The sequence below is a fragment of the Lissotriton vulgaris genome, chromosome 2_1, assembly GCF_964263255.1.
Source record: "Lissotriton vulgaris chromosome 2_1, aLisVul1.2, whole genome shotgun sequence".
Taxonomy (NCBI): domain Eukaryota; kingdom Metazoa; phylum Chordata; class Amphibia; order Caudata; family Salamandridae; genus Lissotriton; species Lissotriton vulgaris.
This window is the reverse complement of record NC_141687.1, coordinates 748,345,381-748,372,200: the sequence shown is the minus strand read 5'-3', so window position 1 is coordinate 748,372,200 and position 26,820 is coordinate 748,345,381. Positions and strand designations below refer to the sequence as shown.

The 26,820-nt window shown below is 44.3% G+C and overlaps 1 protein-coding gene across 1 annotated transcript in view; it reads left to right on the top strand.

Annotated features, from left to right (window-relative positions):
• PIK3C2A (phosphatidylinositol-4-phosphate 3-kinase catalytic subunit type 2 alpha) overlaps positions 1-26,820 on the top strand; it is a 553,726-nt gene that overhangs the window by 221,159 nt on the left and 305,747 nt on the right. The window contains exons 7-8 of the mRNA XM_086954142.1: positions 3,350-3,486; positions 12,607-12,776. Coding sequence (XP_086810268.1) covers positions 3,350-3,486; positions 12,607-12,776 — 307 coding nt within the window. The remainder of the gene's footprint in view (positions 1-3,349; positions 3,487-12,606; positions 12,777-26,820) is intronic.

Here is a 26,820-nt window from a genome sequence, read left to right as displayed (position 1 = left end):
TTCATTGCTTTTGCTTTTAGAATGGTTGCTTTTAGAATGGTCATCGATTGATATTTACAGGGGTGTGGTCTAAGTACATGCTGAAGGGTACATTACCAATAAAGCTGGTCAACTGGGAATTCTGTTCAAGCTTCCAGGGTATGAATCACCTGTAGAGTATAGAAGATATTGGAACATTATCAGTTCCCATCTCCCAAGGGCAACTGACATCCAGTATCATGTCTATGGAAAAGCAAGATGCTAGACTCACCTACTGTCTTGGGGAATGATTCACTGGGTAGGTCAATCTGTTCTTTATTATAATACCTGTGGGGGAGGAGCACATGTTCAAAACCCAGCCTTCACTATGCATTGTTAAAAAATCGAGATGCAGAGTGAAACTTACCAAGGAATTGGTGTGATAGGGCAATCCTACCGGTGCCCCCACCGGCAATCCGGTGGCTTAGAAGGATGGTTTGGTTGAATATCGCCTCTGATTCTGGCTGGGAATATTTGTGTCACCTGGTATATGAGAAATGATAGAGAAGTGTATTACAAACTTCATCTATCCAGCGTTTCTCTGATTAGGCGCCAATTAGCGTTCTCGCTAGTGTGCACCCGGTTCGTGGGCTGACCGGATGTGCACCCTCCCTTGATGCAACAGATAGCCTGCTTACCTCGATGTAAGTACTTCGTGCCCCTGTGACCGCGAGCAGCGTCTAGCGCGAGGAGCAGTGGCTACGATCGGCGGAGAACAGCGGTCAGACTCGGCTGTTGCTTCCGCGTTAGTGACTCGTGTCACATGTACTCGCGACCAATCAGAACGGGTTGGGCATAGAAGAAGGACCATAGGCTTTTAGGTCCGGTCTAAAGGTAAACAAAGGACTGGTGATTTATTCTGTCTCCGTGAAGAGCGCTTGGGTCGATTATTAACAGGTGATCATTAGAAGAAAGGCTCAAAACGGGAGATGTTTAACTAGATGCAAATCCAACAATAAAATGGTACAAAATCCATTAAATCAAAACAGGATCATTCCAGAAAATGCATTAGTACAACTATGTTGGGTGCTTCCATCTTAATCAGAGTTATTTTGCTCAGTATGAATGCCACAATGTGTACAATAATTCAGTGGTATAATACATGATACATAAAACACAGATTATACAGTATAGTATTCTTTACAGAGAGTACACAAAACGTGTAATAGTGTATATTTGGAAATTATCCTGAGCCAGTAAGGTACATAACTATGGGGATTAGTTCTCAAGCAAGCATTCAGCCATTTCTGATTGACACCATTTGTCTCAGCACTTCTTCACGGTCATTAAGACCACGGTTGACAGTATCGAAGATGTGCAACCAAAGACATTCGCGAGTACTCAATAGTTTGGCATAATTACCACCTCGGGGGTTCTTATTGACCTTCTATATTATCCACCATGTGAAACTTTCCGGATGATGGTTAAACCTTAGAAAGTGATCCACTAGTGGGGCCCCTTGTACCTTGCAGCGTATTTTGCTGCAATGCTTTTCTAAAACAATTCAGAGGAAGCCTGTCCATCCTACAAAACCTCTATGAGCACATAGGTCTGAACTCCAACAGAAGAAAGTTGTAAGTTAACTCCTCTGCTGCCCGTCTAATCACTATAGCTAAAGGAACAATATCTTCTGTTGTTGGTCCGTGTGGTGTGACCAACCCATGATCAGGGGTTGTGTCCAACCCACTGGCCTCTTATAAATCAATATACAGATTGTCATCACCATAATTGGGGGAGTATACTGTCCCCATCATCTCCCTGGTCATCTTCGAAGGCTCGCTGACTTTGATCAGAGTCGAAAGTGTGGCGGAGCACAATGGTACCCCCATGGTAAAGGCAGTGTCTTGTCTGAATCTCATCACACAGTGACCTCATGACCACAATGAGTTAGGGCTCGGAATCAGACACTTAAATCAATAATGAATCCTCCTCCGACACCTCTGGCATTGGGACTTGTGATGATTTTGAAGAAACCAGTGTGGATTTTGACAGTGGTGTGTATGTCTGCTCCAAAGAAGTTGCAGAACCAGGGAGTGGTGCGGAGGGCACAGACTGCACTGAGGATGGATCCACTGGTTCTAACCCACCAGCTGGGCTTTGTGGATCCTTTGGGCCTGAAGACACACTAGAGGGTGCCAGAAGAGTGCCAGAGATTTGCAACACAGTCTCTCGAAAGACTTTGATCTGCTGCGACCGATCTACACAAACAATGCATTGAATTGAGAATTTAGGGATTTTGAGCATCCAAACTTTTTTTACACTTGCATCCCTAACAAATTGCAAATGGGCAGAAATTACAAAAATACATTCTATTCAACAACTGCAAAAGATCTGCAGAGGTGGTTAACAAAAAACATTTGGGTCAGCGGCAGACCCCTCTCCCTACCCCCAACCATATTTGACAGTAGTGACAGATGTATCACTCCTAGGATGGGGCGACCAGCTGGGAGAGGTGAAGATTGAAGCCCTCTGGTTTCCGGCAGAATCCAGACTCCACATCGATCTACTGAAGTGCCGGGCGATCCGGCTGGCATTGAAAGCCTTTCTACCCTTCCTGTCTTCCTTACCGCCCCCCCTCCCCTTTGGAATACTGGGTCGTGTTAGCGCTGGGATGCCCGAGGGTAGCTATGCGCTCTACAAATCCCTACTCAAACTCAAACTCAAACCCTCCGTTTAATGAAGACTAGTGCAGGTGTTCACGGAAAACACCACTGCCATGTGGTACTGCAACAATCGGGCGGGGTGAGGTCATGGATCATTTGTCCAGGGGCCCTGCGTCTCTGGAAATTGCGGGAATGTTAGCAATATCCAGAGACCCAGGGGCAGATTTCTTGACTCAGTAGTGATCATCTGGAGCTACCATGACGGTGTTCTCACTTCTGGCACTGCATGGTAAACAGCTGTAGAAGAGAGGTTTAGCAAACAGAAGGCAAGAAATGTGGCATTTTTAGGTTTCCATTTTTTTAAACTGAAATTGGCATTATTTCTGCTCTGAGGTTTTGGAAATATCAACAATGTCATCATTACCGCTTTTAAACCATGCTATACATTGAGTTATTTTACCTAATAATATACAGTTTATTACTTTTTTATATGTGATATCATAGGAATGATTTGTAATTTAATTTATGATGCTTTCTACCATTCTGTGCATGTAAACTGTAGAATCACTCTACAATGTCATATGTATACTTATATCACTATTCATACCCATACTATCATCAATCCATCTTTGTTGGCTCATGCATTCGTAATGTGTCCAATGCTGCTCTTCATTGTCAGTATGTACAGTACTTCTTATAGTTCTAAAAAACAAATGTTTTTCTTTAAGGCATGGTGGAGTTAGTTCTGTCTTCAGAAACACTTCGAAAAATTCAAGTGGAATATGGAGTCACAGGATCATTTAAGGATAAGCCACTTGCAGAGTGGTTAAGAAAGTATAACCCTTCAGATGAAGACTATGAAAAGGTATTAATTAGCATAAAATAGTCGTAAAACAAGGCTGGCAATTTTGTAGTCTGTAAACGTACTAGCAGTACCTCAAATGCTACAGTTTCTTAAAACATCTAAATGTGTAGCCTTTTTACATCAATGGTCCTGATTTCTTGGCCGTTTACGTTTTTAAGTGGCTTCACTCTCCACTCTGTTGCAACTGTTTCTTTTATGTCGACTCTTTGTCATACAAGTGTCCACAACATTCTCACCTGTCATTGGTGAACACTGTGCCTCCAACTATGGAAATGATAGTTGCATCACAAATTACTGTTAGGCAGGCCTTCGTTTGCAGCTGAACCACTATTGCCTAAGAAACAGTGGTGTGATGCGAATAGCTGGCTTGAGGTAAACCAGCATGAGTATTTCATAGTGAAGAATTCTAGAGATTGGAGCAAATTATTAAAATTTTTTGTAGCAACCAGTTTTAAAGGAAATGTAGGAACTAATTTCAGGTGGGGACATTGGCCAACTACCTGTTTGTAGAGGCAAAGAGAAGTTTCCTGACATGGAGATACAATCCAAAACCTGATCTTATCCTGAAAGAAAACTGATAAGCTGAATGAAGAATGGCCTGTGAACCAGGAAAGGCTATTGTTCCATTAAGGGAAACTTATCATACAAGACCTCATGTGAGTAAGGTCCGTACTTTCAGTGTGTACCAGTGAAGTAATGTTGCAGGACACCAGGGATGGTAGCCACATCGGTGAAAGGGCAGAGTCTGAATAGAAAAGAACACCTCAGTAGTTCACTGGTTCCAGGCCAAGTAAAATGTTTCTTGGTGCACCGGAAAGAGTCCCATAAACAGATTACAACATTGTAGACATAAACTCACAGCAAAGAGGGATCTTGGGGAACAAATCGAAAGGAAGTTCCCTGATTAAAGCCTATGTGACTCATTTAGAAACAAACTGTTCTAAACCATTTTAGGACACTATTGTAAATTTCCAGATTATGCCCGTATATAGTTATAAATCGCCATATCCTTATATAGGCATAGAAATCATAACCATATTTAGGCATAGCTCATGCTGTCCAAATACGGCAGGGCTACTTCCACTAGTTCCGAAAATCTACTACGATTTCTTGGAAAACTCGTCTTCAGCAGCTAATGATTTTCCCTTGCTCAAGAACTGACTTGTCCAAGAACTCATGGAGTTTTCACAGAATCGAGATTCTTTAATGACATTATGTCCACCTTTACGTCAAACTCGGCAACTTCAAGGTATAAATATGCCCACACTTGCCTTAGCAAACACACAATGGTTTGGAGCAGTTCGACTATCTACTTGCCCGACGCATCCTGCTACAGCAAGTGCAGAAGGAAGCCGACCCTCCAGCAGATGCACTGAGAGAGACGCTGTCTTTTCTCCTGCCTAGAAATCCAGCTCCAGTGTTTCCAAGCTACCCTTGCAAGTTGTTGGGAAATCGAGTCCCGAGACTGACCTTCTCCATTCTAAACTACGGTACGGAGCTGATTAGACCCTAAAAGAAATCTTGGACAGATTCTTGGCAAAAGAATACTACATTTATGCTACACCTCACTTACTTCTTCCCTCGTACTAAGGTTAGGTTAGATTAGGTACACCGGGGTAGCCGTATTTTAGAAGCACCAATTGAGTACTTATAGCCTCTGTTATTTATGTATGTATTTATCTATGGTTTAGGAACCATACAATGCTCTTACAGTATTATTTTATTCAACTCTTTATACTGTATGCATTATATTTTACAACCAGTTTTACGATTGTAGCAGTTCATTTCTTATGCTTGAGAAAGAAGACTGTTCAATAAAACCTTTTTATTGAAAACGCCCGTCTGTCTTTTTCTCTGCACCTCTGGTGAAACGAAGCATGCACGATTGACTGATTGAAATATATATCTATTGTTTCCACGACTCTGATGATCAGTTTTATCTTGGGGAAACAAAGTTGTCATGTTTATGCGGTTGTCAGAAACTAATCCCTTCTTGTGAATTAGAGAAAGTTTCTCGTGACCTCTGAGCTAGCTGGCACTCACAATTAAGTCTAGTATATTCGATAAAGACCTAGTAGACCTCAGTCCTACGTCTAATCTATAAAATATATTATTCCAATGTGTAGAGTCTATTGGGAATATAGGAACTACACGGCGCTCAACTTTTGGTAAGGCACTAATTTAACGCTAAATACTAGAGTAACTCAGTCGTGCTTTTCACAGAGTGCCCCTATTTCCCGTAAAATACTCCAATAGACGTCTGGAGTGGGTTAAAGGATAAAATATTTGCCTTAAACTGAGTAGGACGAAAAATCCTATGTATTAGTTTTTGGTTTTGTTCACCGTTGAAGTATACAGTGTTCCAAAACATTGTGCACCTTATCTTTATTTCATTGAAACTTGCTCTGCAACTTTCATTAAACAATGTTGGTTAACAGTGACATCAACGCAACCGGTGGAGCTGCAGTAAATGCAAACCAACCGGGTTTAGACGTTACAGGGTTTCATGAAGACGACGATGATGCTATAATCATCCTGGAAAACGTAAGAAAAACCATAGCTATAAAGCTTATAGAAAATGGCCTATCACCAAGAGGTGGTAGGGTCATTTTTGTCATAGAGGCACATGACAATCGGCAGACAGAAGTATTCTATTCATGGATTGTCTTTCCACAAGCAAATCCAACCACACGATTTCACTTCTACAAGATGGAGGAACATCCAGCGAAATACGTTCCTTTCTAGGACGTTGAAATTCCACTAACTTACCAAGAGCATCCGCTCTGGTTTAAAGGCTCCCTACAACATCAAAATCACATTACCAGGCTCGGTCCACTAGGTAGACCAGGAGCAACATGGCCGGTATTAGCCAGCTATACACCACATCCTAACACTGAAAGAATGTCAGATGTAGAACTGTTAGCTCAGCTAAAACAATTAATTAAAATATATAGACAATTAGTACAATATGTCATGCGGACGTTAACTGTCCAACCTGCTATTAGAGTTCCACTCCACAACACACCCCTCATCAGGGGAATACAAACAAAATCACACCACAGACTATACAATCAGTCATTGGTAAATTGCCCGCAAACACTGAACAAATTCCATTCTGGTTAGCCCAGAAAATTGCTCAAATAGAGGTCATATTTCCCAATAGTACACCTCATGAAAAACACAGGATTCTAACAATCTGTTTACCAATGGGGATTTGACCTCACGTGGAGGACTGTGACACTTGGGGTACAGTCTTTGCTTCAATCTACACAAAAACACATGGTGTCCCGTCTATGGCGGTAATACCAGACGTTCTGAGACCGTTTCAAAATGAATACGGTCCAGAACCAGCCTTGAATCTTGGTATGAAATTACTGAAAGATTTCAAACAAGTCTCAGCTATTTTATTAGCTAACATTAAAGGTGAAGCAGTATCCGTGGCAATCCGCCAAAAATTCAAAGAACTCGATATTACTGAGCAACCGTATGAACTTGCCGGAATTATTGAAAAATCCTATGAAGAACTAGGAAGAGATAGTTTGGGAGGGAAACCTGTAAAGCTAGAATTAACAGAAAATCCTGAAAAAGTTTTTATCAAAAACAATCTAACTACTCCTAAAAAGAAATGGGAAAATAGTAGACCGCCACTTCATAAAGAGAAGCGCTCTCAGTCCAGAGGTAGATCTCCTCAAAAGGAGCACTCTGAAAAGAGGTATAACCTTAGCAATAGGGATAATTTAAGAAAACCTGATAGACATCCTCGCAGAAATCCGAAAGAAGAGGACGATCCGAACACAAAGAAGAGCGTGTGAAGTCTAAAGACGATCAACACGTTCCAAAAAATAAGAAAACTCAATTCTCCAAAAAGAAGGTAGCAAGTATTAAAATCAGACATGCCGAGGATCTTGAGGACACGACTCAAGAACGGGGAGTGGGCCCATACAATGCTGGATCTGAATGAATACATTCAGGTCGAAACTGCCGACACCAGGGTTAGTGTACCCCATAAGTTATATGAAGTAACACTATAGATAGAGGAGGACATAACTAGAAAAATAAAAGCATTCTTTTGGGAAAAACTATTCAAGGGTTATGACATCCTTCTGGCTGAAAAAGACTGGCCACCTGAATTTGTCAGGGAGTTCCCACATGGTGAAGAAATAATTATCAACAAGTTGTGGCCACAGGCACTCCTCTTAATTATCGCTGGGGGTTATTTAATAATAGATTTTGTCAAGTTTTTCCTCCTTTGGCGTGCTGTTTGGTATCATAGGGCTGCCTTTCCCTAGGTATAATAGTTATTTGAGCAAATGGTTAGTGATAAGATATCACAACCCTACCGATCGCACAGCAATCCTTGTCTTAACTCCTCTTCTAATTTTAAAGAACTTTACTTTGCTCTTTTCAAAATTTGTTCATGAAATTTTCATATTTATTCAAATGATTCCATTTGATACTAGGATCACTGTTCAGAATCAAATCATGAATCTTAACGTTCAATTGTAATTATTTCAACATTACATTTGATCATACAATTGTATTATGTTTCATACAAGTATTATTGACATTTTACGGCGATTGTTGCTGTAGTTGGCCCGATGCATTTCGGGACCGATGTCCCTTCTTCAGGGGTCTCTGTAAGACAATGTTTAAACATGTATAAATAACACAACACACTTACTGACAAACATCAGCTTAAAACTACATAAGCCACTTATAAGTTTTGAGTACACCACCTTGGTTGTACCATGATTTGAATTGTCTTACAGAGACCCCTGAAGAAGGGACACCGGTCCCGAAATGCATCGGGCCAACTACAGCAACAATCGCCGTAAAATGTCAATAATACTTGTATGAAACATAATACAATTGTATGATCAAATATAATGTTGAAATAATTACAATTGAACGTTAAGATTCATGATTTGATTCTGAACAGTGATCCTAGTATCAAATGGAATCATTTGAATAAATATGAAAATTTCATGAACAAATTTTGAAAAGAGCAAAGTAAAGTTCTTTAAAATTAGCAGAGGAGTTAAGACAAGGATTGCTGTGCGATCGGTAGGGTTGTGATATCTTATCACTAACCATTTGCTTGAAGAAATAATTATGCCAGCTTTCTCTAATCATATTCCTATACATAAAAAATATACCTATGCCAGGAAATGGGCTGTGGCCCAGGCTCCAGCATTATATAAAAATCATATGGGATGAGGACTCTCCTCACCATAAAATCCAGTTGAAAAATTAACCTACTGCTCAGAGGCAGTACCCAGTAAAGCAGCAAGCTAAAAAACAAGTCAGGGAGATCTTAGATCAACTTAAATACCAAGGGGGGATTGAAACATGCACCTCGTCAATGAACAATCCTTTGTTTCCTGTCTCCAAACCAGACAATACATATAGTCTAGTTTTGGACTACAGACATTTAAACACTTGTTGCAAAACATTTGCAGTACAAAGTGCACACAGTGCAGTGCAGCACTGATGAATAACCTCGTTCTCACAAAATATAAAACTAAATTAGATATTTCAAACGGCTTCTTCTGTCAAAACATTACGCCAGAAAGCAGGTATTTGAACACTTTCTCAATAATGGGGACACAACAACACTTTTGTCGTCTCCCCGAGGGATTCAAGAACAGTCCTCGATTATTTTCAGCCAGAGTAACAGTTACTACAAACGTTTGATGATGAGGCATTATCTTATGTCGATGACATCTATCTTACAGATGATGATTTGGACAGGCACTTGAGCAGGGTAAACACCATAATACTTGGATTCGACTCTGAAGGGTATAAATTCGACTTTAAAAAATCAAGAATTTCCCACCTCAACGTCCTATTCTTAGGATACGAACTTTCAAGTGAAGGCAAAAGCCTGGCAGCAAACTTTTTAGAAAAATGTATGGTTAAACCTCTCTACGAACTAATCAAACCTGATTTCAAACCAACTAATTGGACTCAAAAACACATAGAAAGTTTGCGTTCAGTACAAACAGACATGTTGGCTACACAACAAAACATTTACAAACACGCAATAATGTACGCAACCTTGTAATCCGAAGCATCCCAGGGAGATTCAGATTCACATACCTAACCTTTTAATGAAGGTGAAAAGGTACTAATAGCTTACAAACCACACTTGTATACACAAGCTGAAATGAAATTCACTTCTACAGAAAAAATTCTGACAGCTGTTCAAACTGCAGTAGCAAAAGAGAGCGCCCTCGCAAAGGGTAAACGCATTATGGTGGTTACATCTGTACCTGCCTTAGAGGCAGTGACAAAAGTGAGAATTCCGAATGCTAAAGCTTTACATCCGAGACGGATACAATGGGTTAATTCTCTTGCTGCAACAAACGTTGAATATGTTTTTGACCCTTATTTGAAAACACAAGAATTTCTACAATATGAACAAGAATGTCCTCTACCTACTGAAATTTCACCTCTAGAACATTACGGCTGTATCATTTATACGGACGGATCAGCACAGCCCGCGATTGGGGGTAAACAAGCTTATAGTGCAGCGTGCGCGATTGTTAAAGGTCGCTGGCACGATGGTAAATTCCGACCTCTGGTCACAAAAACTCAATCTCTAGGAGACTACAGCTCAGCAAGCTCAACTCCAAGCTGACGCTTGAAAATACCGATCGCGAATTCCCCACACTCATATTGTGGGATTCGTATTACTGTATCCAGTCTTACAATGAATATCTGCAGATCTGGGTTCAAAATGGTTTTAAAGACGCAAAAGGTGGCACAATCAAGCATAAAATGTTTTGGGAACATAGAGACCTAGTAGACCTCAGTCCTATGTCTAATCTATAGGATATATTATTCCAATGCCCAGAGCCTATTGGAAATATAGGAACTACTCTACAAAACGAGATTGGTAGCTTAAGGTTCAGAGGCCCTATGTCTCAGAACCCAAGATATTTCTCTAGAAATTGGTGAAGCTTTAGTGAGGCCAGAAGCTGGAAAGAAATAAAAGTGCCTGGCCTTCATTTCAGCTAGCTCATGTATGTTCATTGGGACCCCAAAATCCCAGTAGTTTTCATAAAGTGATCAACATGTGTGTTTGGAAACTCCAAGCAAATTTAGTTTATTATATTCTTGCCAGTGCAAACAAACACCTAACTTCAAAGGGGGAAGTGAAATAAAACTTTCAGAATTCTGGAAAAATGTCACAAAACAAAATATGATGGTATACAGAGTCCTGAATAGAAATGGTTAAATTCTTCCAAAAGGTACCAATTGTTCTAGAGGGAAACTGATAGAAAGGGAGACCGTATTACCACAGCACCAGGATGAACCTGGGCTTCATCCTGGACTCCTGCCTCACGATGACCAAGCAAGTCAACGCAGTCTCATCATCCTGCTTCAACACCCTGCGCATGCTCCGAAAGATCTTCCGGTGGATCCCCACCGAAACCAGGAAGACGGTCACCCAGGCCCTCTTCACCAGCCGACTGGACTACGGGAACACCCTCTACGCTGGAACCACAGCCAAACTCCAGAAAAGACTCCAGCGCATACAGAACGCTTCTGCACGACTCATCCTGGACATCCCTTGTCGCAGCCACATCTCTGCCCATCTGAAAGACCTGCACTGGCTCCCCGTCAGCAAGAGGATCACGTTCAGACTCCTCACCCACGCACACAAGGCTCTCCACGACATGGGCCCGAAATACCTCAACAGCCGCCTCACATTTTACACACCCACCCGCCAGCTCCGATCCGCCAGCCTCGCCCTCGCCTCCGTCCCACGAATTAGCAAATCCACCGCCGGAGGAAGATCCTTCTCCCACCTGGCGGACAAGACATGGAACTCCCTCCTCACCCACCTATGGCTGACCCAGGACCATCTCTCCTTCAGGAAACAACTCAAGACCTGGCTGTTCGAGCAGTAGCGAAATCCCCCCTTTCAGCGCCTTGAGACCCTAGCGGGTGAGTAGCGCGCTTTACAAACTTCTTTGATTGATTGATTGATTGATTGATCATATCACAATAACAGAGTACGAAATGATAAAGTTGTTGCATTTTTTCTCCCGAGGGCATAGCATTCTAAAGCTGTTAGAAATGTTCCTGTTCCTTTGAATCTAGTTAAAAATCTCAATGGAGAGAAAAACGAAATTAGTTTTACTTAAACTACTGACGTTGTTTTAGATATATTGTATGTAGCTTTGATTGTTGCATTGAAACAACCACCATATTCAGAATAGTACTATGCCTAATGACAAGGTGGCCACCACCTTCATTGCATCCCTTTTGTTTTGTTACTGAATATTAAATGAACATGCTTAGCAGTGGTATCTGTGCACAGACAAAGGGATGCATAACTGACAATATTTAGATAATCTGCTCCTCACCCCCACTAAGTTCACATAACTGCCTTGTCTCATTTCTTCACATGCAACCCCTAAAAGGACAGTGCCCTCCTTCATCACCTCTGTAGTGTTGGCTTTCTAGTTGTTTCACATATGTCATCATTTGGAATGTTCTCACAGATTGGAATGTTATGTTCTGATGCTAGTGTCTACACTACAACCTCCCTTACCTAACATATCACAACCCAATTTCTTAAGTAGCTCAATTTTGAATTTGAGGTAACAAGTTTTCTAACCTTTTCCCTAATCTTCCCTTATACTATATCAGTACTAGTTGCACTATACTGTGTGCATCCTCTCTACGTTCAGCCTGACATTTGACGTAAACAGTTACTACCTAATATTTTAATCTTTCAATCCCATAATTTGCAAATAACTTTAAAGAGGAGGACATTAGAGTAAGCAAAAGAAATCACTACCAACATACCTCCATCAGCTCATTTCTTCTGTTATTGTCATCCAACAGGTTTTTAGAGAAAGGTGCTACATGGGAGTACTGCAAATTATCTGGTTTGCACATTTTTTATCCCTATATATTCATTTTCCTGTGCTTTCCTGGTCATTGGATTTCTAAAAGATCATTTCATGAATCGCTAGATCACAAGGCCACATGTAAATAGTGCTTCTATATTCATGTTAGGTTTTGCTAATTTGTTTACCTTTCTATTTCTACTTAAATATTGTGTGTACGTGAAATGCCATGTGTTAATTAACTTTCTCGTTGTAGGCATCAGAAAACTTCATCTATTCTTGTGCTGGATGTTGTGTAGCAACGTACGTACTGGGAATATGCGATCGCCACAATGACAATATAATGCTTCGAAACACTGGCCATATGTTTCATATTGATTTTGGCAAGTTTTTAGGTCATGCACAGATGTTTGGCAGCTTTAAAAGGTATGCTTAGTTTCTAAATGGAATCTGACCACATTAACCTGTTTTTTTTTGTTTTGTTTTTGCAATGTTTCCCCATGGGTTTAACTTTCCACTGAAGAGGATTACGATTTTGTTTAACTAACAGGCTTTAGTACAGTCCTGATAGCTTCAAGAATAATGTCATACGTAGTATAGTTCATAAAAATAAGTGTGATTTGTTTTTCTTATGTGCCAAATTATTTACTCTTGTTTCACCTGTGTTACCAATTAGTTTGGTCTATCATCTTTTATGTTCATGCCCTAACAGGTTGTGCAGTCATCTTACAGTAGGGAAAGTGTTTTTTTATTTTTACATTTCCAAGCGTTTGAAAAATCATGGCCTTGTTTTAAAATGCAAGCAAGAGTCTCCCCATGACATTAAAGCCTGACTCGTCCATTTCTCCTTACCTTAGACGGAGTTTCATTGCACTCGCAGCTCACTATTTTTGACACACAACCTCAATACTATACCAAGTCTATTATGCTCCAACTCTGTTAGAAAGTTGATTACTTGTCACATACATGTGACATTTTGCAATCTTTCTATTCATTGGTTGTAATAACCAGTTTGTCATATGTTTTGCTATATTATTTAAAGCTTCATACCATTCTACTACTGTTTCTATGAATTGTAAATGGCAGGTGCTGCTATTGCCAAATGTAATGGCTCTCTATTTATTAACGGATTTAGGTACAAGGTAAGTCTGAGGAGTCTTGGGGAGGGGTGGGGGGGATTTAACCCTGTGACCTTTAGATCGATGGAAATGTCAGTGAGAGCATTAACTCCTGAGGCACCTTTGTGGCCAAAGATAGCTGGCTTCCAGCAAGAGACTGCAGTAAAACATAGCAATCCATATGTACTGACTCTGGAAACAGATCTAATGAAATAGGTTAGCTTCAGTAAACCTTTAGGAGTGGAGAGCAGTACAAAATGGGGCACTCTACACCAAAACCAATGTTGAATACAATGCCCCATTAGGGCTTAAAACTCTGAAAATGTCTGTTTAGGTTTGAAGGCATTTACTAATAAATGAATGATCTGAAAGACTTCTAGCCACAGATTCCTTACCTTCAAGTTATCCCCTGGCATCAAAAATATTTTCATGAGCACAGTAGGTGGTGCCATTCGGCTCTGCGTGACGTCAACCGTGCCAGAAGTGACCTGTGCATTGCCAATATAGGCACCACCTCAGCGTGCTGACGTTAGTTTCTTGTCGCAACTTTCCATGCCAAAAGTGCAAAGCCAGGAAGAACATTGACCACTAGTGTGGAAAACTATGGCCCTGACAGGCAAAAGCTTTGTCCCTAGGAATCTGTTTGCAGAGTGGGGAGGATGGGTGGGTTGGAAAGGAATTTGCAGCTAGATTAGGGTCTATACCAGATAAATTGGTAACAAAGTTACTCATCTGCTAGATACTTCTAACTGCAGATTCCTTACCTTAGAATAGATACCCAAGCAATACCTCCCTGGAGGTGGGTCTAAACAATTTCAACCAAAAAGTCCTGCAGAATGGACGAAGTGCTGGTCCCGACTGGCCTAACTGTCCAGGCAGTAGTGTTTTGTGAACGCGTGCAGAGAGGCCCACATTGCTTACGGGCAGATGTCCAGAACCAGGACTCTGTACGCTAATGCAGTGGTCGCAGCCTTTGCTCTGGTGGAATGAACATGCAAGCCCTCAGGGGTTCCTTCTTGGCCAATGCATAGCAGATTTAAATGCAGACCACGATCCATTGGGCAATTGTCAGTTTCTGCACAGCCTTTCCCTTCTTTGCTCCGACATTCTCCCACAAAAAGTTAATTGTCCAACTGGAACAGTCTTATGTGGTCAAGTTTGAATGACAACACTCTTTTTGGGTCGAGTTGGTGAAGTTGCATCCTCCTCTTAGGAAGGTTGTAGCAGGGCGTAAAAAGTAGGCAGGGTGAAAGACTGGCCTATATGGAAAGGAGTGGCCACTGTCCACAGAAAAGAAGCTCCAGTGTGAAGAACCAACATGTCTGGAAAATGTTCAGGTATAGAAGCTTGGATTACAGTCTGAAACTCGTTGACCCTCCGGGCAGAAGTTATTGCCACCAGGAAGACCATCTTGATGGTAAGGAGCAAGAGAGGACAGTTGTGCAAGGGCTCGAAGGAAGCTTTCATCAGGAACTTCCAGACTAGATTAAGGCCCCTCTGAGGCATGATGAAGGGCGAAGGAGGAAGCAGATGTTGCAAAGCTTTCAAGAACCTATGTACAATAGGGGATTTGAAGAGGGATTGCCGGCCAGGCAACCGCAGACCGGCTGAGATAGCAGAAAAGTAGCCGTTTGGGTGCCCAGAGCAGAGCACTGCTGGGCAACCGAAAAGATAAAGTACCTGAGAGACGGGAGCAGAAACAGGGTCATCCTGTTTGATGGAAACCATGCCACAATCTTGCCTCAACCGCAGGCGTTAACCGCTTTGGTGGCAGGACGTCTGGCTGCCAAAATACCATTGCAGACTTCGAGGGGGCGGTCGGAAGCGGTCAATTGTTGCTCATCACTCTCTATGTATGGATGCGGAGTATTGAAAGGTTTGGGTAGAGAACCATCCTCTTCTGCTGCAACAGAGGATTCTCCCGAAGGGGCAGACTAATAGGATGGGCGATGACCATTTTCATGAGCTCAGGATAACAATCTCTCCGAGCGCAGTCCAGAGCCACAAGAATGACTTTGCCCCGGTCATTCCTGATCCTCTTGAGAACTCTGGGCAGAAGTGGTATGGGTGGCGATGTTATGAGCAGAAAGGCATACAGGTGGCCTTAACTCCCTTTGAGGCGAAAAGCGTCTCTGAGTGAGAGCTGCCTTTGAAAACTCCAGTGCTCAGAACTGCTGACATTGGGCATTCTCTGCGGCGGCGAACATATCTGCCTAAGGCTCTCCCCACTGCTGAAAGAAACCTTGCACCACTTCTGGATGAAGACACCATTCGGCTGAGTTTGTCCACCTTGGCGTTCAGAGAGCCCACCAGGCGTTGAACCACCAGAGAAATGCCCTGGTGTTCCAGCTATGTCCAGAGACGCAGGACCTCTTAACAAAGTGTCCACAACCCCATCTCGCCCTGTTTGTTGCAGTACCATGTGGAGGTGGTGTTACCCGTGAACACTATACTAGCCTCCCCTTGATGGAGGGTAGACAAGCTTTCAATGCCAGCCAGATCGCCCAAAGCTTTAGAAGGTTGATGTGGAATCTGGATTCCACCAGAGGCCTCAGATAATCACCTCTCCCAGATGCCCCTCCCCCATCCAAGAGTGACTCATCCATCACCACTGTGAGATCTGGTTGGGGAAGGCAGAGTGATCTGCCGCTGACCCAATTGCTGTTAGTTAACCACCACTGCAGATCTTTTCAGTTCCCTCTGAGATCTGGATCGTGTTGGAATGATTTCCCTGATGCTGCGGCCACTGGAGCTTCAGGTCCCACTGCAGGGCTCACATATGACAGCGTGCATGTGTCACAAGCCAGATTCAGAAGGCCATGAGGGTCAGCAGCCTCAGTCAGTTTAACAGAAATGGAGATTTTTCACAGCCTGGTGGGCAGAAAATCTGGATTTTATTAAGGACATGGAGGCCAAGATTATGCAAATCTCCTTTATTGCCACAGCTCAGCAGTAACAATGAAGAATAGCATATAGAACTTTAACCCCTTCCACACTCATGACGAGCTGGGCTCGTCATGGTGTAGCCTCCTCGTACACTGATGACGAGCCCAGCTCGTCATAAAACAATGAAATAGAGCAATCTCCAGCACAGGAGGGGAATTGCCTTAGCAGCCATGGGGTTAAACAACATTCCATTACAGTATATAGTCCATGAGCGCACATCCATCTTCCTTCTTTCTTTGTCCAGTGCTGCATACAAGAAATAAGCTCAAAGAACCATAACTTCAAAATGACTGGGAAAGAGTCACTTCAATCAATAATACATAGACGGCTTATTCTGGAAGAAAAAGAGACACAATAGGTCAGACAAAAGTGAAACCCAGGGAGGGTTAACGAGTGGAGGGATAATCTTAGCCTCCGTGTCCTTAATAAAATCCAGATTTCTGCCCACCAGGCTGTGAAAAATCAAACACTTCTTTTACCCATCTTGTAAGCGTGGGGGATGAAACTTCTTCAATGTGGGATCTGTGAGAGATCAGCAGTTGAGTTCCAACTCCTCTTAGACCAGCAGTTCTCTTTACATGCTCCTTTAGACATTTTACAACACACCGACTTTCATTCAGAGAGAAGAAAGTGTAGAAAATTGAAGATGACTTAGTTTTTGTCCCTTTTTAAGGTAAAAACAAACTCCCTCAGGTTGGTAAGCCCTGCTTGTAACATCTCATGTCTTAACATCAGAGGTTCGTCTAAAAGAAACTAAGCAAAGCAACACAGTAAGCTTATAAGAGATGCGCTTAGGAGAAAGGTTAACATTATCTCCCCAAGAGGATATAAGTTGTAAAATGTTTCTTACGTCTCATAAGGCCGTATATTTTGGGGTTGGAGGATTAAGAACCTGCATACTTCTCATAATTTTCTTTGTTAAAAGGTTTTGTCCCACAGAGACACTATCAACTAAGGAATGACCTGTAGCTATTGCTGATCTATAGACATTAACCGTTCTGTAAGTTAGGCCAGATGCAAACAATTTGAATAGGAAGTTTACTACGTGAACTAAATAAGTTGAAACAGGATCGTAGTGTCGTTGAATACACCAGCGAACCCATTTACTCCATGCCAGTCGATATGCCTTCCTTGTTCCAAATGCCCAAGACTCAGATATGAGCTGGAAAGCATCTTCGAAAGCCCTGGAATTTTCCATTGTCACCTGAAATCTTCCAGCCAGTCAGAACAATTAGACCTTGATCTATGAGAGGGTGAGATTCGCCTTCTGGACCCCGAAGTATTTGCTTGAAAGGGGGTATTAGAAGTGGAAAGCCTGGTGCTTCAGGTCCCATTGCATAGCCCACATATGACAACGGGCATGTGTCACAAGCAGGATTTGGGAGGCCATGAGGGCCAGCAGCCTCAGTCAGTGCAACAGAAATCCAGGATAGAGGATGAAAAACCAGCATCATAGCCTGACTATCCTAGGCTCACCTTTCGGAAGGATATGCCCAACACTCCAGAACAGCTCTGATAAAAAAGGAGCATCTGAGAGGAAGCCAGGTGTGAGTTTGGCACATTGATAGTGAACCCAAGCAAGTGCAGAAGGTCTGCTGTAGGCTGGAGGGGGGGAAGACGACAGCCTGGGGTGAGCCCGCCTTAACCAGCAAGTCAACGAAATAGGGGAAGACTGGCACCCCTGATATCCTTAAATGAACTGTAATCTCCACCATCACTTTGGTGAACACCCGAGGTGTGCTGGTAAGGCTAAAATGAAGCACGGCAAACAAAGTGCTCGTGGCTTACCGTGAACCTTAGGTAACGTTGGTGGGCAGGCAGGATAGAAATGTGGAAATTAGCATCCTCCCTTGGCCATGAGAGCCGTCACTTTCTGCCAGAACAAGGTAAGATTGTCCTCCGTCAGCCTGTCACCAACAGGTGGCATGAGTGGCGGGGTAGTCACAAAGTGGAGTGAGTAGCCCCTTCGGACAATTTAAAGAACCCATTGGTCTGATTTGATAGACCTCCAGTGGGGTGGTTCTAGGCATATCTTGCCTCCCACGGAGTGCTCATGATGGAAAGAGGGCAATCTGGAGGTGTTTGGAGCGTGCAGCTGCCGGGGTGGGGATGAACTGGCCCAACCTCTGGCTGCCCAACGCACAGAGTCTGTGGGTACTGCATCCTTAGCCACCCAGAGATTGGGAAGCTTGCGCATCGTGGTGGCTGTGCGTGTAAATACATGCTGGAAACTCCTACCATGAAAGGAGCGAAAGGTGTACTGGGGTGTGCAAGGGGTCATAGAAAGGCTCTAGGACCTGGACATAGCTCTGCTGTCTTTGAAGCACTCCAGCGCTGAATCTGCCTCATTTCCAAATAGATTGGAGCCATCAAAGGACATGTCCATAAGTGATGCTTGGAAATCCCCTGAAAAGCCAGATGTTTTCAGCTAGGTGTGGCGCCCTAAGGCCACTGTTGATGAAACCTCTCTGCCTACTGAGTCGGTGGTATCTAGTCCACATCTGATTGTGATTTTAGCTGTGTCTCTCCCGTCAGCAGCAGCTTAGGAAAGTAAGGTCTGTGCCTCCGTAGCCATGGGCAGCACATGCGCAACCGAATCCCATAGATAATGGGAGCTATAGCCCAAAAGGCAAGCAGTGTTCATGGTTCCTGTGCCAGCCTGGTGGAAGAAAACATTTCCTTGTGTAAGGTTTCCAATCTCTTGGATTCCCTATCAGGTGGAGCGGAAGGGAATACACCAGGATTTACATGGGAAGAAGAGGCATGGGCCACCAAGCTCTCCGGGGTAGGGTGTTGTGTTTGAGAGGAAATGTGGGTCCCTCGGGGAGGGGCAGTGGCGGCAGGCAATCGTCATTTTCACAGGCGCCCCTTTGCTGGGCTTGGACCAAGTCCCAAGCAGGGCATCTCTAAGGGCTTCATTAAATGGGTGTAGTGGTTATGAGGGGGGTCAATCCCAGCGGACGCACCTCTGTCAAGATATTTGTCTTGATCGCCACTGAGGGCAGGCTAAGGTCGGACCAAGGCTACACTAAGCATAGCAGACAGCGCTCCTCAATAGCCACGGTAGGAGAAGAAAGCTTGTCAATAGGTTATTTTACGTTAATAAGCATTCAGTTACCCAAAGGTGTCTTGGGGCTGGCTTTGAAACCAGAGAGTAGCAAGAAAAAGAAGCGAAGAGCTAGCAGGTGTTAAAAAAGTGAGGTCTTCAAGAGCTTCCTAAAAGTCATGAGGTAGGGTGCACTCATGATGTACAATGGTAAAAGCATTCCAGGATTTTGTGGTTCCCAGAAAAAAACTCCTAAAACCGTGGGTGGGTCGTGTGAAACTGGGTACAACAATATGTTTGGCCAAGGCTGAAAGTAGGTGTCTGGCTAGGGTATACCAGTTAAAACATTGTTGAAGAAATTCTGGGCCAATGCATAGAGTGCCTTGTAAGCAATACAGAGTGCTTTGAAAGTAATCCTCTGTCTGATAGGGAGCCAATGCAAAGTTTTTAATGGCTTTGGCCATTCACTGATGTTTTGGAATCTTTAGGAGAAGTCTTGGAGCGGCATTCTGCAGTGTTTGTAGTTTGTTGAGAATGACTGGTGTGCAGTGAGTAGTAGACCTTTGCAGTAATCCAGTTTAGCCCATTACTAAAGATGCAATGACAGTTTTTTGGCAGTGGACAGGAATAAACAGGAGAATCTTTTTTAGCATTCTCAGAGTAAGAAGGCTGAGGACGCCAGAGCGCTTACATGATTTGTGTTACTTAGTTTATTGAAAATTAGAACAGGTTCCTGCTCTTGGTGATAGGTGTTGGTAGAGTGCCCATATCAGCTGGCCAACAGGACAGGGTCCAGAAGGAGGTTTGTGCACCAAAGATCTTCTGTTTTTCCTGCGTTCAGTTTCAGGCAGTTCTACTCATCTGGGGAGAAGTTTCCGGTCAGAAGGTCTCTGCGACGCCCTCGCACAAGTCCATGTTAGGATCTAATGGCTGGTATTCTTTAGGGTTCAGCAACCTCTCCCAATCCTCCTCGAGTCCTAGCTCTTAGGAATAGGGCTCAGGTTCCGGTTTGGAAGGCATGACTCCAATTGGCACCAGAGCACGCATCAGACGATTCCTCTACGGCTCTGTGTCTGAGTTGGGGATCAGAATGGGGATGGCGCCACAAGGGAATGCCAGCTCGGGACTGGCGGCAGGGAAGATCAAGATGGTACGACCAGTGCTGGTCTGGATCCATCTGTGGATCCAAGGTGCCCGAATGTCACTGGGGGCGGATCTGCCGGTGTGGAACCAGTAGGGGCCTCTCGCGAACCTGCGGGGCCCAAAAGCACTCAAATTTGAGGTGTATGACATCATAAAACTCTTGACATTGAGTGAGGAATGCTCCAGTATCCTGAAACTCTGGACAACACTGGGTCAGCCGTAGAGCCCAGCCTCGGATGGCAATGCTCCCTCGTCTCACCTGAATACCACAATAAACGTGGCGAAGTCCTCAACTTCTTGTTCTTTTTCTTGTGGGACTTACCCGATGGCCCGACGACTTCAAGTGCGATGAGGATCTTGGGATCCGCTACTCTCGACTGAGATCGAGACTGCTGAGGCGTTACACGCTGAGCAGCAAGAAACTTGAGGGAAATCTCCCTCAAGGACTTGGAGTGCACAGTGTGGCAATCGTCACAGATTTTCATGTTGTGGTGGTGCCCCGGGCACAAGTGGTAATCAAGGTGCAGGTCAGTCACCATAGGTTGATGACAGGCACTGCAGGGCTTGAAGCTGGTCTTCATAGTCTACATCCCTGCCACACCAGTAGAAGATCTATTTAAAAAAAGACTTTGACAAAGTCAAACATTGACTGGAGGTAGCTCTCTCCGGATCAGCCCTGCCTCTTGCGCAAAAAAAATAACTGATGTATGTCCACGCGCTGGGGTGGCTCCTATATAGGCAATGCACACATCACTTCTGGTGCGGAATCTTATGCCACCTACTGGTGCGAGGGGGTACAGCTTGTGAAAAAATTTCCAGATCTAATCTGATGCCGAAGTCTAATTCAACAAACTGCGGCTGGATAGTCTCTACCAGGTAAGGTGTTACCGAAGATAGGCATCTTGTTTTGCAAAGTCCAACCACCTGGTATGTGTAGATCTGAAACATTCACCTGCCTGTTGATTCCTCACCTTTTGAATTACCCTTGTGCTGGCATTCCACTGAAACTTTTTCATAGCTCTCACATGTCAAGGAGGATGTTACAATAGCACGGCTCCGCTTGCGACTCCGTAAGACGTCACCAGGAGGCATAAAAAGACCTTGTCGGCGTGCTGACGTCCGTTCCCTTTTTTCCGTGCTGTCGACGAATAACGGTTTTTCTGAGACTCCTTTTCCTTATATATTACTTTGCTACAATATCGTTCTATTGTGCAGCAGTGCGATGGCTGCACAAAAGAATTCAGTATTCAATTGCTGTAGGGAATGTGGGGGTCATATGTACATCACTGACTCTCATAAAGATTGCTTTTAGTGCCTGTTGTTGGATCACAAAGTCGAAAGATACTCTTCTTGAAGGAGGATGATTCTGAAGGCACTTAAAGAGTGAGAGGCAAAGCTATTCATGGCCCTGGCGAGAAAGGATAAGAGAGGCTGCAAAAGATCCAAGTACAAGAGGTCGTCGAAGAAGCACAAAAAGAAGTGTTGACATTTATCTCAGCTTCGATCTTCAAAAAGCAAGTCTACGAGGTTGGCTTATCAGGTTATGCAGCATCATGGTAAAGATGACATGTCTCCTTCGCCCTCACCTTCTTTTCAGGCTACTCCGGTCCTTTCTCCAGCGCCAGGGGATTTGTTGGCGCCCAGAGAGTCGTCTGCTCCTCCGACTTTACCTGCCCTAGCCCCTGTGTCTCCGGCACAGCAGCAACAGCACACTACACAGCCTCGGTTGGATCCAGACAGGCGGTTCCGGATCCTTATCCACCCTTTCCAGGCCCGGATGCGGATCCATCGCATATTCTAAATGTGATGTTTGGCATGTTGTCAAAGTGGCTAACACATCTGGTGCACCGGCTGACCCCGTTGGTCCATTGCCTACAAGCATCCCCCAGCGATATGCCAAGGCAACGTTTTTGCCCTCCATGCTGATGACCCCATGATGGTATCTTCCGCGCCGAGATTCTCAACGCCGATATCGCTGTCTCCGGTGCCGTTGTTTTTCGGGTTGACACCATCCCGGCTTCAAGCGGCACCGACTACCTTTGTAAACGATATAGCCGATTAACTATACACCTACTAAAGCACTCAGATAATCTTTCGCCGATCAGGCCTGTATCGTCAAAACACATCTGGTGCGCTGAGGTGGTAGGTTCTGTGGCTTCCTAGGAGCCCAAGCTTGGAACAAACTACCGACAACTTTGAGAGCATTAACAGATCTGTCTCACTTCAAAATACAGTTGGAAACATGTCTTTTTAAGAGCTAAGCCTTCTAGAAGGGCAGCCATTTGTAAGTTGTTGGCGCCGGGACACTCCTGCCGGAGTAGCTGTGTGCTCTGTAAGCACCAGTCATTCATTCATTCATTTATCCGAACAATCTGCTGGATCCTTCCCCACCACCCCTAGGGACAGGGACTCCAAAAAACGTGAACAATCAGCCAAAAAGGTGTTCTCCTCTGCAAGCATAGCTTTAAAATCCACAAATGCCACGTGATTGTTGGGAAGATATATCCATGCTTTGATGGCTCCTAAACTGCCTAATAATGTACCTGTTCACTTTTTGGGGGTGTTGGCGGATACGCAGGCTGAAGCCTGTCAAGTGATTTAGTCGAGTCTGGATACGGCGGACTCTGTTGCCAGGGTGATGGGCTCCTCAGTGGCTACAAGGAGGCATGACTGGTTTAGATCTTAGGGTTTGTTTCTGGATGTGCAGACCACTCTGCTTGATATGCCTCTTGATAGCACCAGGCTGTTTGGGCCAAAGGCAGATTCTGCTCTAAAACGCTTCAAGGATATCAGGGCTACTGCGACGTCCTTAGGCCTTCAGTCCAAGCCTAGAGGCTATGGTTCCAGGAGGTTTCGTGGCTTTCGATAGGCAGCTTCCTTTCGAGGCAGTTCGCGACAGCAGCAGCAGAACCCCCAGTACAAGTCGTATAGAGGGAAGGGAAAAGGCCGCCTGGCAACAGTCTTCCTCCTCCCCCTCCTTTCCTGTTCCCCTCCTCCCCCTCCCCCATTGGTTCCGCAGGGAAGCAGCTCTAGATCCCCCATCTTCGAGTATGTTTGTCCCGTAGGAGGCCGGGTGCCCCATTTTCTACAAAATTGGAAATCTGTTACATCAGATCTTTGGGTTTTGAATCTTGTAGAAAATGGGTATGCCCTACCTTTCCAGGATTTTCCCCTACCCCCCTTGTCAGGGGAGGTGTTCTGAGTATCATCTGCTGCTCCTTTGGCAGATGGTCCTGGTCTGGCTTCAGAAAGGTACGATAGAGGTGGTTCCAAAGCAGAAAAGGGGTCAGGGGTGTTACTCCCAATATTTCCTGATCTTCGAAAAGGATGGCCTGTTGAGACCGATCCTGGATCTCAGGATCTTTAATTTTTACGTCAAGCAGGAGAAGTTCAAGATGTTGACCCTAGCTCAGTTTCTTCTGGCGTTGCAGCAGGAAGACTTGATGATGTCGATCAATTTGGAGGATGCTTATTTCCACATTCCCATCCTGAAGCTGCATCAGAAGTATCTCCCTTTTTACGGTGGGATCTCAAAGCTACCAGTTTGCTGTCCTTCCATTCGGTCTTACTTCCGATTCTCGGGTCTTCACAAAGGTGATGGCAGTGGTTGCAGCTCATCTTAGAAGGTCGGGGATTCCAGTAGTCCCCTATCTGGACAACTGGCTGCTCAAAGTGAAATCTCCAGAGTTAGTGCTGCATCATCTGCAAATAACAGCTCAACTGTTATTCGACTTGGGTTTTTCAAAAAATGTACCCAAATCTCACTTGGTGTCCTCTCAACGCAGCCTGTTCAGAGGGGCAGGCCTGGACACTCCTGTGAATCGTGCCTTTCAGCTTCCGAGAGTATTCTAGACATCCAGGCAATGATTCCGTTGTTTCAAGAAGGAGCAGAAGTTTCAGCCCTGAAGGTCATGCACCTGCTTGGTCTGTTCGCTTCCTGCATACTGTTGGTAAACCATGCCTGCTGGCACATGAGGACCCTTCTGTGGTTTATCCGCTGGCAGTGGTTTCAACACAACGGAGACTAAAGGGAGGTGGTTAGAATTCTCCAGGTACACTACAGGAGATCTGTTATGGTGGAGTGTGTAGGTAACCTGTATCAAGGGAAGCCATTTCAACCTCCTTCAGTGGCAACAGTGATTACGGATGCCTTCACTCTAGGATGGGGTGCTCATCTGGGGGATCTGAAGAAGGGCCTTTAATCTTCAAAGGAGAGATTGCTTCACATCAATCTTCTGGAATTGCGGGCGATACGTTTGGCTCTCAAGGCCTTTCTTCCCTCCCTTTGCGGTCAGGCACTTCTGGTCCTAACAGACAACTCTACTGCGATGTGGTGATCCATCACTTTTTCGTATGTGGGGATTTACTCGGTTGGACCTGTTTGCCAGTCACAAGAACGCGTACTGCCCATTGTTCTGCAGTCTCCAGTATCCGATGCGGGGATCGTTGGGGGGGACACCTTTCAGTTAGATTGGGTCTCTCAGCTCATTTCCTCCCTTACCCTTGATTCCTCGGGTTCTGAGGAAGATTCGCCAAGACTCAAGTCATATTGATTGCCCTGGATTGGTCAAGAAGGGGGTGGTACACAGACCCTCTTCATCTCGCTTCGCACCCTCCGCTCTGTCTGCACCTCAGGGCAGACTTCCTCTAGCAGTCGCTGGTGCAGGTTCTACACCCCCCACTTTCAGAGCCTGCACCTTCATGCCTGGAGATTGAACGGGGCAACCTGAGTTCCTTCTCTCTCCCACCGGATGTGATGGATGTTATTTTATCGGCCATGAGACTTTCCACCAAATCTGTTTATTCCGGTAGATGTGGACCAGATTTGTGAAGTGGTGTGAAAAGATGTCAATTGATCCTTTGAAGGCCCATTTATCTGATGTTCTTAGCTTTGCACTTTCCTTGGCCCAGCAAGGTTGTGCTGTGGAAACTGTTAAGGGTTACTTGTCGGCTTTTTAACACCCTTCCTTTGTTTGCTAGACCAACCTTCGTTGTTTAGGTCCCCCATAGTTATGAGGCTCATTAAGGGTCTTATTAATAGATTTCCTCCCACACCCTTTATTATGCCTCAGTGGGACTTAATTCTGGTTCTCTCTTTCCCGATGGGGTCTCCTTTTGATCCTCTACATAGTTGTGCTTTGAGGCTTCTTACATTCAAGACTGTTAATCTTATTGCTGTTACCCGTGCCAGGAGGGTAAGTGAGCTTCAAGCTCTTAGTTTTAAGCCTCCTTTTACAACCATCCATGCAGACAAGATGGTTCTTAGGAGCAGAGCTGCTTACCTATCTAAGGTGGTTACTCCCTTTCATCTAGGGCAGTCAGTACCTTACCTATGTTCTATCTTCCGCCTCACACTTCCAAGGAGAAGGAGAGACTAAATCGACTGCACCCTACAAGAGCCGTCAGCTTCTATTTGGACAGAACCAAGGACTTGAGGCTGGACAACTAGCTTTTTGATGGTTACGTGAGTCAAATGAAGGGCAAAGCTGTCCACAAGAGAACGCTTTCCAGGTAGATCATCATGTTCATCAAGATATGCTACGCCATGGCCAAGAAGAAGAAGCCTGAAGGTATCCAACCACATTCTACTAGAGCAAAGTCTTCAACTTCGGCTTTGGTTTCAGGTGTCCCTCTTATTGACATCTGTAAGGCAGCAACATGGACCACCTTCCACACTTATGCAAAGCATTATTTCTTGCACTCGAAAGGTGAGCAGGGATGGCCATTTTGTAGGTTCTGTGATGCAAGTCTTTTTGCCCGGAGAGGGACTGCTTTGGGATTCAATTCAAAAGGTGAGAAATCCACAGGCAGATGTATCCATCAGAAGAACAAGTTACTTACCTTCGGTAATGTTTTTGCTGGTAGATACAGTATCTGCCTGTGGATTCCTCACTGACTCGCCCTCCTCCCCGTTATTTACCTACGTATACCGAAAACGTTTTTCGTCCTTGACCTTCTTTTATTCCTATGTAATTTGCTTTGCTATGTTGCATGTTGTTAGGAAATGTCTTGGCTTTTCCTGTTTATCCTTCTTATTTCATTTACATACTGTGTATATTGTATACTGTGTATACTTGCAATATGTTGTCGGTCCACCTGTTCGCCTCGAAGGCACAGGAAAAATTAGTTGAACTGACATCAACACGCAGATAAGGTCTTCCTATGGCTACATTGGAGTCTTGCTGAGCCGTCCTATTGTGTTGTCCTTGTCGGCGTG